The sequence below is a fragment of the Balearica regulorum genome, chromosome 3 (genome assembly GCF_011004875.1).
Source record: "Balearica regulorum gibbericeps isolate bBalReg1 chromosome 3, bBalReg1.pri, whole genome shotgun sequence".
Taxonomy (NCBI): Eukaryota; Metazoa; Chordata; class Aves; order Gruiformes; family Gruidae; genus Balearica; species Balearica regulorum.
This window is the reverse complement of record NC_046186.1, coordinates 83,811,207-83,827,649: the sequence shown is the minus strand read 5'-3', so window position 1 is coordinate 83,827,649 and position 16,443 is coordinate 83,811,207. Positions and strand designations below refer to the sequence as shown.

Genomic DNA, 16,443 nt, shown 5'->3' with positions numbered 1-16,443 from the left:
TGCTACGTTAAGTAACACTCGTTTATATCATTCATGAAAGGAATTGAAAACTATTTGTCACATAATATAGTTGCGTTAATGGCATAAGAAGTTTGTTAAGTGACTGTTTTTAGAAGATTTTTCTTTAAAAGACATGCATCAGTCATTTTCTGTACTATGTGAATGAATTCAGCGGAAGTCACTTCTTTCTGCTGCACTGGTTTTCATTTTCTGGGTAAGAACTGCTTTAGGAGGAGACTTCTCCCAAAATACATTCATTGTAGCTTTCATATAGCAATTTGTTGTGAACTACAAGTAGGACAGGCATTCAGAGACTGTGGTGATATGACTTGAATATATGGATTATATAGCCATATGTGCATGAAAGGGATGTGTTTAAAAACAAAGGAGGAGGCATAGATGAGTGAGATAACACATTGTTCATTGGTACTTGCGTTACTGTTCTTTCTTTCAGATTTCAGTGTGTGCTGAGCAGATGGTCAGAGAACTGGAGCCACCTGAGAAAACGAATAGTCTGGCCACTGTTCAGCAAACTAGAAGGCAGAAAATGCAGCAACAGAGGTAAAATAACTAGAAATCAAAAAAATGTAATCTGTACAGTTTGAAAATGCCACTTGTTTTACTATGTTGTATAGTTTGTATTGAAAGCATAAGCATCCTTTCCCCTGCACAGTAAAATAACTCTGAGCTACTTTTGGCAGGAGAAAACCAACCCGCATAGCTGTTTGAGAACCGATGGAACTATAGTAAAAAAAAAAAAAATAATAATTTCCCCGTACTTTTTAATGTTGGCATTTGCTCTTGTAGAATCTGGCTTGACACAGTTGAACAAGATTCATTTTTGTAGGTATTAAACTTGATTAGTAATAAATATGTATGACAAATTACATACACATGGCTGAAATCTAAAGATACTCATCAAAATGTTCTTGTTAGCTGTCTGAAAGACAGTATTTTCTTTCAGTTAAAATCTTAATTTATTTTTAGAACTGTTCATCTTGTTTTTTCTCTCCATTCTCTTAAGGAATGTTTTGTCCACTGTACTTATTCTCATCTAAGCATCGGCTGTCAGCCACTATTGAAACAGGATATTGAGTTGGTTTTCTTTGTTTGACGTAGAATAGATGTTCTTATGTTCTTATTTTCCTTGACCTTTTTTAACAATCATCACCCATTAGATTGATCCATCTGTAAACTGTCAGAGTTCATAAAAACATGCACTTGCACACACCCCCATTGCTTGCGTAGTCAGTGGTTAGACAACGAGTAGTTAAGAAGACGCAAGTTTCCGGGATGGCAAGCAGATCGGTATTTGGACAATTATTTGGTAATAGACTTTGTTTTTTTTCCCCAGAGAAATCTGCTTCATTGTGTAGACTTTTTGTATACACAGAAGGCATGCTATACTTGTTTGTTTTTTCAAGTTTGCTCTGGATTTTCTGTTGATTGTTTAAAATGTGTTGGTGCTTCAGTCAAAAGCCCACACATTGCCACCTCTCCCAGGAGATGCAGTAAAGGATATTACTATGTGAAAGAAAGTTTCTTTTTTTTTACTTATGTGTGTGCTTGTTCCCCAAAACACCGTACTATTTTCTTGGCAGATGTATGTCCTGATTGTTTGTCTTCTCTTTTTAGAAAGCCTCAAGATGCGGAATTGGCCCCGGAAGCAAGCCACTTCAGCTGGCGGCGGGTTATGCTTATTCTGGAGTTACTGCAGCATAAGAAGAAACTTAGACGTCCGCAGGCGTTGGTACCTGCGCTTTTTAACCTGCTGAGCCGGTAATTGTGCCTCTGTAACACGAGTCCTTGAGCTTTCTCTTCTGCAGCAGACACTGTAAAGCATTAAAATGTGGGCGACTTTCTCTGTGCTTTGTTGCCGTGTTTCGTAGCTTTTTTGTTGCCATGTTTTGTAGCTTAGCTTGCCTTCTTTACTTGAACTTCTTTTACATCAGATGAAGGGAATGGGAAGTTGTTGCAGATTTTTTGCCCTGTAAACAATGTGGTGGGCTTTTTAAGATGGTTACCTGATGCATAGCTTCTTATGTGAAGACTTTGTTTCTCAGGTGGAGGGCTTGGCACAGCTAAGAAGGATGACACCTGTGCTAAAACTGGCATAATTGACAGGATTTGTGTCTTTTGCAGAGCCATTATAATAATACTCTAAACTTTAAAGTTCCTCCCAAAACATTCTGGAATAGCCTTCATCCAGTGCAACCGAAGAAACTACTGCTTTTCCTGCCAGCCCTATCTCCAGGCACGTAGGAAAGTTTACATAGAGATTGGGTATTTTTCTTTTTTTTTCTTTTTTTTTTCTTTATGCCTTGCCTTTACATAGACTGGCAGTCATATTTCAGGTAATCATCTTAGTCCTCCGACAGTGCTTTGATAAATGTCTTATTTGACCAGTTCATGTATTTGAAAACAAAAAAGAAGAGACGCTTTTTGGCAAATGCTTTTTAGAAGCCTCAATTTAGAAGTTCTGTAGAATGAAGATTGCAGTTTCTTATTTGTATCTTAATATATAGTTTGGTCACTTATTTTTCTGTCTCCTTTTTCAATTCCTAAATTTTTTCCTAAATGTATAGGTGTCTGGAACCTATGGCATCAGAAGAAGAAAATATGGAATATACAAAGCAGCTAATCCTCAGCTGCCTGCTAAGCATCTGTCAGAAATTGTCTTCGGATGGTGGCAAGATCCCAGCAGGTAAAAATTGCCAGACTCATTTCTTGGTACTTCTCTCGCCAGTACAGCATTAGAACAATGGCCTCTAACGTTTTTCTTCTGTGAATGCACGCTGAATTCTTGAGGAGAAATAGGTTCTTTTATAGGGTATACAATTTTGCCTTCTTAATAATTTTTTGTAGATCCCTTAGGTATGGTCTGCAAATTGAGACCAGTGCTTGAGTGTACTGGTTTTATTCCTGTGTTGTTGACCATTAAAGTATTCATCAGTGAATATTTTTTTACTTGCAGATATCCTTGACAAAGAAAAATTCAACGTGGAAGTGATAGTTCAGTGCATCAGGATATCTAAAATGCCCCAGACACACCACCATGCATTACTTCTCCTTGGTGCTGTTGCTGGCATGTTTCCTGTAAGTAGGACCTGAAATGTATGTGTCGGCTCTTGTCTTCAGGTTCCAAATATTGGGAAGAGTGAAGAACATATAGAGCTGTTCTATGGGGAGAAACTTCCTGAAAGGAGCAAGAGACAAAACTGGCAGGTTTTGTTTGCTCTTTTAGGGCTTTCTGTTCCATTTTACTTGAAAACAAACCTCTGCCTTGATGCATTGGTCACTAGTCATTTATGACTCACAATGAAGCCCATTAGAAATGGAAGAAGCTTTCTGACAACAGCCCTGCCTCACCTTCTTGCTGCTGTCAAAGTTCTGGTGCATTGTTTCTTCTTTCCCCTGACCTTTTATATACAAGAGAGAAAACATCTAGTGCAATAGCACATGTACTCTACAAGTTCCTATCTTGTACAACACTGAGAAATGTAGTTGTAGTTGATGATAAAACCAGGTTGGTCTGATTTTAATAGACTGAGAAACAGGTCTTGTCTTCTATGGATTGAAATTTGACTGTACACTCACTCTTCTAAGTAAGATTCTTTTGCTTTGAAACTATAAAAGCAGCAAAATGTATCCAGATGTATCAAACTCAGTTTGCACCTTTATCTTTACCTCACTACTTTCTCCACACGTTCAGGAAGATGACGTTTTTCCCAAAAGGCAAAACTGGAATGTTTTTGACAAACTTGTGGAGGGTTTGGCTTTTTTATTGTTGGGGTTATTTTTCTTTGCCATCATCTTACTGCCATCACCTGCAATAGAACTGAGCTTTTATTCTACATTAATATTGGCTCTTACAAGATTTTCAAGGTCAGAATACAAGGAAATAATTTGTATGAGTTTCATCTCTCTTTTTAAATCTAAAACACTCCTTTCACTAAAACTGAAAGAGAGAGGTACCCATAACTTCCTGTTCTGAGTTCTGGCAAAATCTAGGAAACTAACTCTTGAGCTAGGTGACACCTCTAAACCAGCCCTCTTGAAATTAATTACTGTGGTTAAGATCTCATGCCTCAAAAAAAGCCAAAAATTAAAATGAGCGTGATTGCTTTCCATTGTATGACTGTAGGTACTGCAGATGTTTTACAAATATAAAAAGGGTAGATAGGAAAGGTACTGAAAATTGCTGGAATCTGTGCCACACTCAAATTTGTGCTTCCGCAAATCTCCCCATAACTGATTTTGCTATACTACCATGGCACTGAATTGAAGAGTACAAGGTATTTCATCAGACTAAACTCTCAATTTCCACTCTTTAGTTACTTGCGTAGAAGTGTATCTCGGTTTCTCTAACAATCATGTAGTGAGTAGCTTTAAGGGACACTATACATGTAAAATTAGTTAGTGGAGATTTTGGAAGATACTAATGATTCTCGTTTTCTTTTATAGGAATCTAGAGGCGTTTGTGAGAAGGAGAAATGCCTTAAGGTATAATATTCAGAGCAACACAGTTCAAAAAGCAAACTAATCTTATCTGTTGTCTTTTCCAGGATAAAGTTCTCCACAACATTATGCCCATTTTTACATTCATGGGAGCAAATGTCTTGCGTCTGGATGATACTTACACATTCCAAGTAATTAATAAGACAGTGCAGATGGTTATTCCTGCTCTTATACAGGTAAAGTTGTCTACTTAATGGAAAGGAGTAGGAGGAAAAGTGAACAATAAGATTATTAGTTAAGTATAGTAAATCTGAATTCTAGAGTCATTCATAGATTTAAACATGAAAAATACCATATACATTTCTTATGTAAAAAATTAATTTAAAAAAGAATATTCTCACAATGGGCTGAAAGGTTTTGGGATTTCCTCATGTATTTTTTAATGGTATGTATGCACATTTTGCATCTTCTTGCAGATCTCTGTTAGACAAATCAAGTTGTTTGTGGCTTATTGTTTGGGTTTTTTTAAACCTTTCATAGCAGCCATCACAAGTTTCTGACAATTTTTTTATGGCACACACAATTAACTACATGTGAGGAGAGCCTAATGTTACTTACCTGAGATCATGTGGCCTACTTGTATTATGTTTACTAGGCCCTTGAATCCAAGACCCTATCAGGCTTATAGGCAACATTTTCAGAAGGATGCTTTCCCTGAAAACATCCTGTTTGTTTCAGCTGATGCCAAGTAACTGTTTTGTTTTGGTTTTTTTTTTCTTTGGGTTTTATTTTGTTTGGGGTTTTTTTCTTTCTTTTTTTTTAAATTTCATTTGAAGCATCTTCCTTAAACACTGAAAAGGAACTGTGTGATTGAAAACTGTTTCTTTTGGAGCACTTCTGTTTTCCTTGAGATTATGCTTTTGGGAAAAGCATGTAGTGATTTCTCTCATTTGCTGAATTTACAAGAAAGAACTTGTTTGAACCGCGGTTCCTGTCTGTACATAGGCTGAAGACAGTGATTTGTCAGAGTCCTCGGGAAGTGTGGAAGAGGTGGTGATTAAAATCATTCGCGTGTTTGTGGATGCCTTGCCCCATGTGCCAGAGCACCGCCGCCTGCCGATCCTGGCCCAGCTGATCACCACAGTGGGAGGAAAGAAGTTCCTCTGGGTTCTCCTGGTGCTGCTGTTTGAGCAGTATGTGACCAAAACTGTGACTGCGACATCAAGCATAGACAAGGTTAGAAGACTAGTGGGTCAATTTTTTCCTCAAGAGACTGATCTCCTCCTGTCTGTTCATGGTCTTGCCTTCAAGAAGGTGCAAGATAAGCCCCCTGGTTACGCCAAAATAAATAGTGAGCTCTGAGCTCGTGCTATAGCAGGACCTGCTGGTGATGCTGGCTATACTTTGTATTGCTGGTACAATATTGTTTTGTCCTGTAGCCTGAACAATAAATCAGGCCATATTGTACTGCAGTCTTTGACCTGAAGGGCTGATAATCTAATTTTGAAGTGCTTCAATATTTTTAAAGTGGGTTTTCTTTCTTCAACTGTGTTTGTGAAACATGATACTGGTCTGTCTGTACAGACCAAGATAAAACCCTGTTATGTTTCTGTGTAGGCAGGCCCTCAAATTAGTTGAAAGGATAGTTTGTGGAGAAAACTAAAAGAGTTAGCAAGAAGATACAGTCTTTGCTGCAACAATTTAGTCTATCTACACAATCTGGAGCGAAGTTCTCTCCAAAAGCTTGCTGCCGTTACCCTTGGTGTTAATCCTGGCAGTGTTTGGCTCACCATGGTATTTTCACAAACTCACTGAGGAGTTCTTGAGTCTTTTTATCATTGTTAGTAATGGTTTTTAACTCTTTTTTTTTTTTTTTTTTTTTTTCTAAACCATAAACAGGATGCTGTTCTGGAAGCCGACACTGAATTTTGGATTTCCATCTGTTGCGAATTTAATGTACATTCTCAGTTCCAGAGCATGATGAAAATAATCCAGTACTTGACAGAGCTGCCAGAGAACAAAGAAGGTAACCACAAAACAGAGCCAGCACAGCAAATGCATGTAAACCTTCCTTATTACTCCTCTAGACAGAAGACTAAGGGATATGGAATTACTCTAATGACATTTTTTTAAATAAAATGGCTAAGATGTGATTACTTTTTTTTTTTCATCCTTTTAATTATAGATTGATTTGAGCACTTAGAATCAAGCAGTAGTCCTCATTTAGAAGTTACATTAAATCATTTCATTAAAAGCTGTTATTCAGAGAAGACAAGATCACAGGGACTACTGGTCATTTCTGGGTTTCTTTAAAGTTTCATTTCTTTCTCCTACAATACAGTGGAGCAATAATTAAACAATATGTTTTAATAATATTCCAGTCTGTTATTTCAAAGAGCATTGGGGAAGGTGGGTGAGGGTTGTTTGTTGCTTTTTAAGGAAGGACTTGCCATACTTGATGTTTGAATGCATTTTCTCAGCCAGGAAGGACAAGGTAATAACACTGACAGCAGTTCTCCCAAGTATGTGACACTCGGTGTATGAGGTCCTGCCTCAAACGTCTCTTGTGTTTGTGGCCAGCATACTGTAGCTTTAGTGCCAAGAAAAAATAAGATTCTTCACATAAAGATGATCAGATGGAATGGCAGTGAAATGGCACTACTGCTTTTGAGGCTGCTGAAATGAAAAATTTATCTCCTGAGGTATTTCAGAGCATCTTTTAGGGAACTTTGACATGATTTTGGATACGCAGAATGACTCCTTGATAGGCATCTGACTGCAATTTTTCTTTGTTTCTGTAACCAGAAATCAAATGTCTCTTCCTCTTGGCTGCAAATTTGTTTTGTGAATGTTTTCAACAGATGATCCTGGGTCAAAAAAGTCAAGAACATGCAAAACAAAGCTAAAAAATCAAGATGGGCAGCTTTTTAATGTGGAGTCTCACTCAGACAAACAGCTTCGGCATTTCAAATTCTTGTCGGTCTCCTTCATGTCACAACTTTTATCCTCACAGAGTTTTGTGAAAAAGGTAATAATGGCAGATTGCTTTTAAACTGATCACATGAATTAATTGTGCCGTACTGTAACAGATGAGGTTTCATTTGCTTTTTAGTATGGCTTTATATTCAATGGGGATGAAAGAATACACTGTCCAGTCTATCTCGCTGACACCTTTATTGACACAGTTTTGAAACTTCTCGTTAATGTTAATTATTTTTAATAAGGCTTTTCCAGATAGATTCAGCTTGTGTGACTGATGAATAGGTAACAAAGTGAAATTCTGGTCCCAGTGGGTTCCCACTGGCTTTATGGAGTCTGGGATTTCACTCGCAATCTGTGTAACTCCAAGTTTGGTGTGGGATTCATACTATTAACTCTGAAAAGACAAAATAAATGTTAGAAATTTTAGGCTGTGGCTCTAGCTGGAAGTAGTTCCCAGTGTTTCAACTGAATGTCATCCACCAGAATGAAGTGTATTTGCTACTGTCACTGTATTGCCTAAGATTCTCATATTTTCTTTTAGAATGATGGCTTAATGCAAATGTGGGGAACTCAGAATTACTATGTTTAGTGGACATTTTATTCAGAACAAATAAATTTGTTTATACCAGAGTATTAACTTAATGAGGGGATGTAGGTTTCACACTTAGCATTTTCATTCTTCCTTTTTAAACCAGATAGTTGAATGTGAAGAAACAGAAGAGCTGCAGAAGTTGGAACAGAGGTATGCTTTAAATCTGCTCCACTCCTATTTCTAGCTTTTACTGCAACATGGGAATAGTTTTTTAAGTATAGTCCCATTAGAATATTTTTCCCCCAAGGATATATTTCATGTTGTCCTTGGCGACAAGCAGTATTTACTATATTCAAGTTATTTAGGTTTTGTTTTGAGGTTTTTTTAATATGATGTGGAGTTTTTTTATTTCTGAAAGATTGCTTTATCCAGTATCCATTCTTTCTGTACTTCTGATGGTGTTTATTTACATACTTAGTCACAACTGTTATGCTATTGATGATGGAGTCTCTAAAAGAATTCTAGATTTTTAGCAAAACGTATCACTTCATTTGTAGGAAAAAAAAAATAAATTGTTATTCACGGGTGCCCTTATATTGGTGTAAGAAATTTACCAGTAATCACAGATCACAGTTGTAGTCATTGGGTTATGACAGGCAATGATGCAAAATGGAGGGTTTCTTTTGTGGAGGCTTAACTTTTATGTTTGTGCTAAGCAAATAAGCTTGTAGAACTTAAATGCTTTGTTCCTTAAACACTTATTTTTAAGCATCTATATATTCCCAGATTGTTTTTGTTTTAAAGTAGAGTTCTAAAAAACAGAACTACTATTGTATGTAGATGCTAATTTGGGGGTACCAGGTAGACTTCCTTAATTTTCCTTATTGCTCTGCCTTTTGTTACTATGTAGATGTGATCTGCTACTTTCTCTATTAGGTGTTTCATTTTCCTTTATGTTGCTGTTCTTGAAATGTTATGTTTTCCAGGAATAAAGTTGACTTCGTTAGTGTTGGTGTTACTTACTAAAAGATGCTTTCTTTCCATCTAGGCTATTAGAAGAAGTTCTTCACTATATAAACACAGTAGCATCCTCTGTGGAAGGAAACGTGGACAAGCCAACAGCCAAATTTTGGAGGGTTCTGCTTAACAAGTCCTATGATATGCTGGATAAAGTATGTCTCATTAGCCCTCATGTTAGCTGTGGGACATTTCTGCTTTTGCTTGTTAACATGGTTGTAACCTTTGCAGGATTTCTTGTTGGATTAGTACTAATCTTTATTGGATGGTCTGCAACCTGCTGCATCATTGTTTAAATTCCTCTAACAATTTTCATAACTACAGCTAACAGCTTAGAACAAGCAGAAGAAAATCAGGAACACTTATTCCCTCTACTTAGTATTCTGCTGGCTGGAAGCGGTCATTTCACTATCTGTCTGGTGGAGAAGAATGGCTTTTGGCAGCGTTTCCCACCGTTAACTCACAAAATGATTTAACTAATGCTGTTGGAATTGCTGTATGTTTTTACGTGGAATTTAAATAGAGAAAAAAGTCCTTATGCTTTTCTTTCTGATCTTTTTCTGATCAGAAGTATATCTGTAGAATTGAACTGGCTATCTCATTGCATGCTGAGGAGTATATGACTTCTCACAGCTTGCAAAAAAATTTTTTTATTTTGAAGCATATTCCAGTTTTCATGATGTACATGCACAGGGGCACTTCCAGAAGTATTTTAGGCTAAGGAGGGATAGCTCACCAGTGTAGACAAAAGGAATTGCTGAGAAAATCTCAGAGCTAGTGGGTATTGGCTGGTTAGTAGCCAGTGAACATACATCAAGTACTGTAACTGGAACCTGCTTTGTTCGTTTGCTTGTCTCAGATACAGCGTTGCTACCCTGTCCGCTCTTCTTTGATCCTGAAACCCATGTGGGAAGTTGAAGAGAGTTTGCCTATGTTATTTGGAGGCTACGGTGTCACAGTGCATGGAAGAACATTTATGGTATTGTTTTGTTTGTGTTTTCTTGTAGGTCAATGCCTTATTGCCAACAGAAACCTTCATCCCTGTAATTAGGGGACTAATGATGAATCAGCTCCCATCTGTGAGACGTAAGGCAATGGACCTTTTGAACAATAAGGTGCAGCAGCGCACAAGGTGGCAGAAGAGCCAGGTGAGGTGAAGTGGTTAAGTATGTGGAGAGAGGTTGATGTGGAAGAGGTTTGTTCTATGTAAAGACATCAAGTACCAGTGCCAAGTCTGGCAGGCAGTTCTTGAGTAGTCAGAGGTAGGTTACCTGCCCATAGTCACCTTGCAGGTTCTGAGTTTCTAATTGTGTGTCTTGTGTGTGCGTGTTCTCTTGTCCTCTTAGATCCTGCAGCTCTTAGCGCTAGTTCCTGAGCTCATTGCTATTGTGCAGTGTAAAAGAAAGGAAGAAGAGGAGGAGCAAGCCATCAACAGGCAGACTGCTTTGTTCAGCCTCAAACTACTCTGCAAAGGTTTTGGCACAGAAAATCCAGCGCCGTTTGTACCTGTTCTGAAAACTGCCATTGATCTGATTTCTTCCGAGAAGGAGGAAAAGAATGTGATGGGAAGTGCTTTGCTCTGCATAGCTGAGGTCACGTGTACACTGAAAGCCCAAGCAATACCTCAGCTTCCAAGGTACTGTTGGCTTCTTTTTAACAGAACCAACTTCAGCAGGAATAAGTTACACTGAAACGCGTTACTGCAGGAATGCTGATGAAGGCCAAGTGGCAGTCTGCCCATGTGTGTGTTTTGTGTAGATAAGAATAACGGTATTCGTAGCGCTTGAAGGTGCTTCCTGGTTGTAGAACAAAGAAGCCAGTGGGGAAATTCTAAGAGTTTTATAATCAGAAGAGTTCCTGGTGGAGTCCGTGACTGTGAACAGCGAGGCAGTCTTCATGGCTTTAGAAAAGTCAGACCGTATTCTGTGTTTTTACTGTAGAACAGATTGCATTTAAAAACATGAGAATCAGTACAGTTGGAAACCCTGTGTGTTACATTATTATCCCTGTTCAAGAAGAATTCAAGCATCTAGCTTGTTGCTTTTCAGACTGTTTTATCTCATTACAAATATAAGTTTCTTCTTGTCAGTAAATCTTTAAAGACAGGGCTTTGAGCAACCTGATCTAGTGAAAGATGTCCCTGCCTATGGCGAGGGGGGGTGGACTAGATGATCTTTAAAGATCCTTTCTGAGCCAAGCTATTCTATGATTCTGTGATTCTACACCTAATATCCTTCATTAGCTTCGAAAAAATGGAATACAGCAGAAGAGCCCAGAATACTGAGTTTTCTGAAATACGCATGTAAAAATTCATGTGAAAATTGTCCCTGCAGGCTTAACAGATGGATTGCTGTGATTGGAAACGTGCCTCCAAATGGTCAGTGGTTTCATCTTTCTCTGTTTACACTTGGTTATTCACAGGCTGATGCCAGCACTGTTGAAGACTTTGAAAAATAGGAAGGAGCTGGTCTCCAATGAGATTTACTTGCTGAGTGCCATCACTGCTCTGCTGAAGGTTGCAGAAACATTACCCCACTTCCTTAGTCCTTATCTCTTGGATTGCTTGCTGCAGGTGAGCCAGCTGACTCCTACAGATGCATAAAGGGAGACAGGATCTGCCCAGTTCCTAGAAGCTACAGAGATTATTTTTTCTCTCTGAAACTGAAATAGGAGTCTGTGCCAACTATGTGGAAGGTCATAACATACTACGCTTCTACGCTCCTTCTTATACAGATAACTAAGATACAGAATATAAAAGCGTCTCCTATTCCTCCCTCGGATAGCTTGTAGTTTGCTTCTTTGGAAAGGGAGGTGAATGCTGAAGGATCAGTGTGTAATATCTATGATCTCATCAAAGGTGCATCTAACAGCTCTAGTTAGGGTAAATCTGACCCCCTGCCGCTGACATGCACATTTTTTCAGTGTTTGTCTTCTGAAGCCGGTGAAGCTCTGTACACAGACATCCTAATGCAAGGTGCTTCAAGTGCTGCAAACAGCAAAACTGCCGTCTGACGCTTGCAACAGACGACTACTGTAAAATAAGTTCTTGAGTTGTTTTAATTATGCCTAACTTTTGCTGGATTTCCTGATAGGTTGTCTGCTTGGAAAAGATTGTGGTCGAGTTTGGTCCTTCTTCCCAGATAAGCTTACGCGTAACATCACTGAAAACTATCCTGGCTACGAGGCTTTCTCCCCGAATACTCTTGCCTGCAATTACAAAGTGTTACAGTGAAGTGGCAAATACCCGGAAGGTAAGGATGTTTTTTCATTCTTTTGCACTGTGATTAGAGAGAAAGGAAAAAAAGAAACAAGCAGGGCAAAATTCAGTTCAGCTGTCCCAGCTGTGTCCCCTCCCAACCTCTTGCCCCCCACCAGCCTACTCACTGGGGCAGCAGAGTGAGAAACAAAGGAAGTCTTAATGCTGTGCAAGCACTGCTCTGCATTGCTAAAACAGCAGTATGTTACCAGCCTTGTTTTGCTCACAAATCTAAAACAGCACCATATGAGCTGCTATGAAGAAACTAACTCCATCCCAGCCAAACCCAGCAGAGCCTTTATATATGTCTCTTTTCTTTTGTACTGCAGTGGTGATTCAGGAAAATTAGACCTGGGAGAAATGCACCACTTTAATGTCCTTAGCATGTTAGATGATGAATGCTGGGGAGATGAACCCATTCATAAAGGCCTTGATTTATCTGCTAGGAACTGGAGTCATAATTTTCATTTAGGCTTTGCTCCTGTCTCATAAGAGCAAACCTTTCAGACTTAGCTGTTAGCTCCAGGATTGGAGATGGGAGACCAAGCTCTTTTCAGGAATCCTACTAACTCAAATTTCCCAAAAAGTACAGGAAAAAGTCCATTTATTTTATCGACAGCATCTTAAAGAGTAAATGCGGGAAGTGCAAAAAACCAGTTTCCTTGTTCTGTTTCTCAGTTACTCTCAGTGTCACAGTTGCCTTTGCATTGCTCTGCTTTTGTTTTGGCAGAACTGCCTGGGTCCTCTTATGAACATTTTGAAGGAGCACATTGCTGGTATGGAGAAGGAGCACCTGATCTCCCATCAGTCTGAGCTGACGGCATTTTTCATGAAAGCCCTGGACTTCCGAATGGAGCACGCCCAGGTGGCTTGTTTAGGGGGGGTGACCAGAGGCAGTTCAACCTCTGCATGCTAATTCTGTCAACTGTTCTAAAAAATGTTAGTAGTTTCCATCGCATATGTGCTCTGAAATTCTGGGTATCAAATATTCTGCTCTGGAATTCTTTTTGGGGTAGAAAACATTTGGTTAGGTATTTAGTCTGAAACAGACAAAATTAAAAGGTGCTTTGAAAGCTCAAATTCTTACATTTCAAACTTGGAATTATGTTTTCTAATTTTTCTAGGATGATTTGGAGGAAGTTAGCAAGACAGAGGCTTACATTATTGATTGTCTAATAAGTATGGTTATGAAACTTTCCGAGGCTTCTTTCAGACCCCTCTTCTTCAAGGTAAGAAGTTTAAATATAATTCATCTACATCAGCATATTTGTATTTTCCAGTGCACAGGTACAGGAAAGAGCTAATCTGCCTTTCCCTTTCAGCTCTTTGATTGGTCCAAAACAGAGTCTACCCTAAAGGACAGACTGCTGACATTCCACCGAATAGCAGATTGCATCGCAGAGAAGCTCAAGGGTCTCTTCACCCTGTTTGCTGGTCATTTAGTGAAGCCATTTGCTGAGACACTGAACCAGGTCAACATTTCTAAAACCGGTAAGTTCTCAGTTACTAACCAGAGAGAGGCATTGTCAGGCTAACTCTGATCACTGAGAGGTTAATTAGAATTGCTGAAAGTTTAGTCTTACAGGATTTACTTCGCAGCACATACCTCTCGTTTCTCTTCCCTCTCCCATAAATAAGGCATCTTTCTTATTTTGATGGAACCAAAGGACATTTTTCATCCATGGGCTCTGGGCTGCCAGTACAAAGTTGAGACCAGATGAAAATTTTCAATGTGAGTCCCAGTGAGTTCCATGAGAATAAAATTGTGTGGAAAGATGGTGACTGGTTTCTGTTTGTTGGGATTTTTTTCCTCTTTTTTTTCTCCCCTCATTCTTTGACTTCTCTTACATGCTACCTAGTGTATTCAGACTCCTCTGCTTTCCTGGCAAAAATAGGTATTACTTGAATTACTTTTTTGTATGGGAAGTTATTTGCCCATCCCACTTGTAGTGATCTGAAGAAATCCTCCGTATCCACAGGTATGGCCAAGCACTTCTCCTGTAGCCTGTGGCTATCCTCTTTTATCCCCAGCTGACTGAACAGTAGTGGCAGACCTGCTAGGGCATCAGCTAAAAGCCAGATAACATATTGCATCCACTTCGTTGCTCTGAATGATGAGTACATAACTACTATGTTATGTACTCCTTTAGCTATATTCACAAGCTAACACTGTTTCTATCTTGTGGGGAAGTTTCGTATTTTCATTTTTTTGATTTTTTTTTTTTCCTCCTTGATCGATGTGTAGATGAAGCTTTCTTTGACTCTGAGAACAGCACAGAAAAGAGCTGTCTGTTGTTGCAATTCACCATGGACTGTCTGCACAAGCTCTTCCTGTTTGACACCCAGAAGTTCCTCAGTAAGGAAAGAGCAGAAACTTTGATGATGCCTCTGGTTGATCAGGTACTGACAAACACAAACCCATTCATAGCTGATTTCCCCCACCTCCCCACCCCATCTGAAAGATATTTTTTTTTTTTTATTATCAGGCCTCAATCCTCTCCCTTAACAAAAAGGGAGGAACTAATTCATTGTCTTTGGGCTACAAACAGTATTAACTGCTTTGCCTAAGGCTCTGAATTACTAATTTTTTTTATCCTCTTTCTAAATATCGTCATTCTGTAAGGTTCGTGCATGTTGTTGAGCTCTTGCAGAGCAGTGCTTTCCCACTGATGCTCTTTGATGTAGCTCTTGAGTACCTGAAAGCCAAAGCTAGAAGATCTGCTTTAGGCTGGATTTATCTGAGCCTGGATCTGTTTGACAAGCTTTTTTCTTCCACAGCTAGAAAATACGCTTGGAGGAGATGAGAAGTTCCAGGAAAGAGTGACAGCACACCTGATACCCTGCATAGCTCAGTTTTCAGTGGCAATGGCAGATGATTCTCTTTGGAAACCGCTGAACTACCACATCCTGCTGAAAATGAGACACGCCTCTCCTAAGGTTCAGAGCTATCAGAATTTGAACGGGTTTTCTTTGTTGCGTTAGAAAATGGGAACAGCGCCCTAAAAAACAGAAGTAGATTAGCCAAGTCATCGCTAAAATAGTGGCCTAGATTAAAATCCTGATATTGTACTATGCTACTCCCACGTTCTAGAGGTGTGTATACAACACGGCCTTCTGCTCTTACCTTACACAGTCAATATCCACGTGCGAACGTCTTCCATACTGTGTGCTTTGGGATTTTAAAGACTTGGTAGCTGCTGGAATAAGAGCTAACCTGTTTGTGTATGAAGAAAGGGGCACTTTAGAGGCAGAACTGGAAGACAGTAATTTATCAGCCTTCAGACCTGTTTATTATGTTAGAGTTTTGTCAAGACTCCAGTATGGCAGGTTGTATGTATTTAGGGGGAGTACTTGGGTTTTCATTGTTCTGAGCTGAGTCCTCCTGCTACAGTGGAACAGAGTAGCATTGTTATGGGAAGTTAAAGACTGTTACATCAAATAACTTCCAGCAACATACCTGCTTCTTGCAACCTGTTTTTCCTTTGACATTACCTTAATCCAGATGGTAAGGTTTAAATTAGCTTAAAAATAATTCCCTTCTGTAGGGAAAGTTAGCTTACAAACTTATGTGGAAAGAAAGGGGGGGGAGCAGGGGGAGAAAGCAGGGAACTATACTGTAATATTTGTTTTCTTACAAAGATTATTGTTTTGGTTTAGGTCCGATTTGCTGCTCTGCTTGCATTGGTAGAAGTTGCACAAAAACTGAAGGAGAACTACCTGGTCCTGCTACCAGAATCTATTCCATTCTTAGCTGAGCTCATGGAAGGTAATGTTCTAAAGTGGCTTTAGTGCAGGCAGACAGCTGGCCTACAACCAAAAAGGAACAAGGGCCACTTACTTCAAAGATTCAGACAGGCTGATTGCTAAATTTCTATAAATCTTATGAATTGGTATACAGTAGCTTAAACTGTGCAGGATGCAGACTGAAATGGATTGTATCCAACACACTCCTAAAGTTCAGTTAAATTACGGTAGTTTCTTCAGCAGTACAGCCTGTGCACATCTGTCCAGTTGCATGTTTTAGATCAGTGTTACAGTAGAAATAATTTGCCCAAGTCCTGAGTCAGTGCCAAAATATTTTTTTGATAATTTCATACCTGCTGTTTGAAGACAGTTCTAGCCTTGATAAGTGATGAAGCCTTCCTAGGGTAGCTTTATAATCACTATTCTACTTAATTCCTGCTTTATTTCTTTTCTA

At 39.0% G+C, this 16,443-nt stretch overlaps 1 protein-coding gene and 1 long non-coding RNA gene across 2 annotated transcripts in view; one reads left to right on the top strand and one right to left on the bottom strand.

The window, feature by feature from the left end:
• The window catches only part of HEATR1 (HEAT repeat containing 1), a 37,420-nt gene that overhangs the window by 20,759 nt on the left and 218 nt on the right, over positions 1-16,443 (top strand). The window contains exons 25-44 of the mRNA XM_075748759.1: positions 455-561; positions 1,636-1,779; positions 2,586-2,704; positions 2,975-3,096; positions 4,566-4,694; positions 5,464-5,694; positions 6,358-6,484; positions 7,320-7,486; positions 8,136-8,182; positions 9,021-9,144; positions 9,997-10,137; positions 10,336-10,625; positions 11,411-11,561; positions 12,082-12,240; positions 12,976-13,110; positions 13,370-13,474; positions 13,568-13,736; positions 14,491-14,645; positions 15,024-15,182; positions 15,903-16,011. Coding sequence (XP_075604874.1) covers positions 455-561; positions 1,636-1,779; positions 2,586-2,704; positions 2,975-3,096; positions 4,566-4,694; positions 5,464-5,694; positions 6,358-6,484; positions 7,320-7,486; positions 8,136-8,182; positions 9,021-9,144; positions 9,997-10,137; positions 10,336-10,625; positions 11,411-11,561; positions 12,082-12,240; positions 12,976-13,110; positions 13,370-13,474; positions 13,568-13,736; positions 14,491-14,645; positions 15,024-15,182; positions 15,903-16,011 — 2,890 coding nt within the window. The remainder of the gene's footprint in view (positions 1-454; positions 562-1,635; positions 1,780-2,585; positions 2,705-2,974; positions 3,097-4,565; positions 4,695-5,463; positions 5,695-6,357; positions 6,485-7,319; positions 7,487-8,135; positions 8,183-9,020; positions 9,145-9,996; positions 10,138-10,335; positions 10,626-11,410; positions 11,562-12,081; positions 12,241-12,975; positions 13,111-13,369; positions 13,475-13,567; positions 13,737-14,490; positions 14,646-15,023; positions 15,183-15,902; positions 16,012-16,443) is intronic.
• LOC142601048 (uncharacterized) lies at positions 7,486-16,443 on the bottom strand. The gene is made up of 3 exons (XR_012834605.1): positions 16,343-16,443; positions 15,370-15,459; positions 7,486-7,834 (listed from the first exon to the last, which is right to left on the bottom strand). It is a non-coding gene; the product is annotated as an uncharacterized LOC142601048 (long non-coding RNA).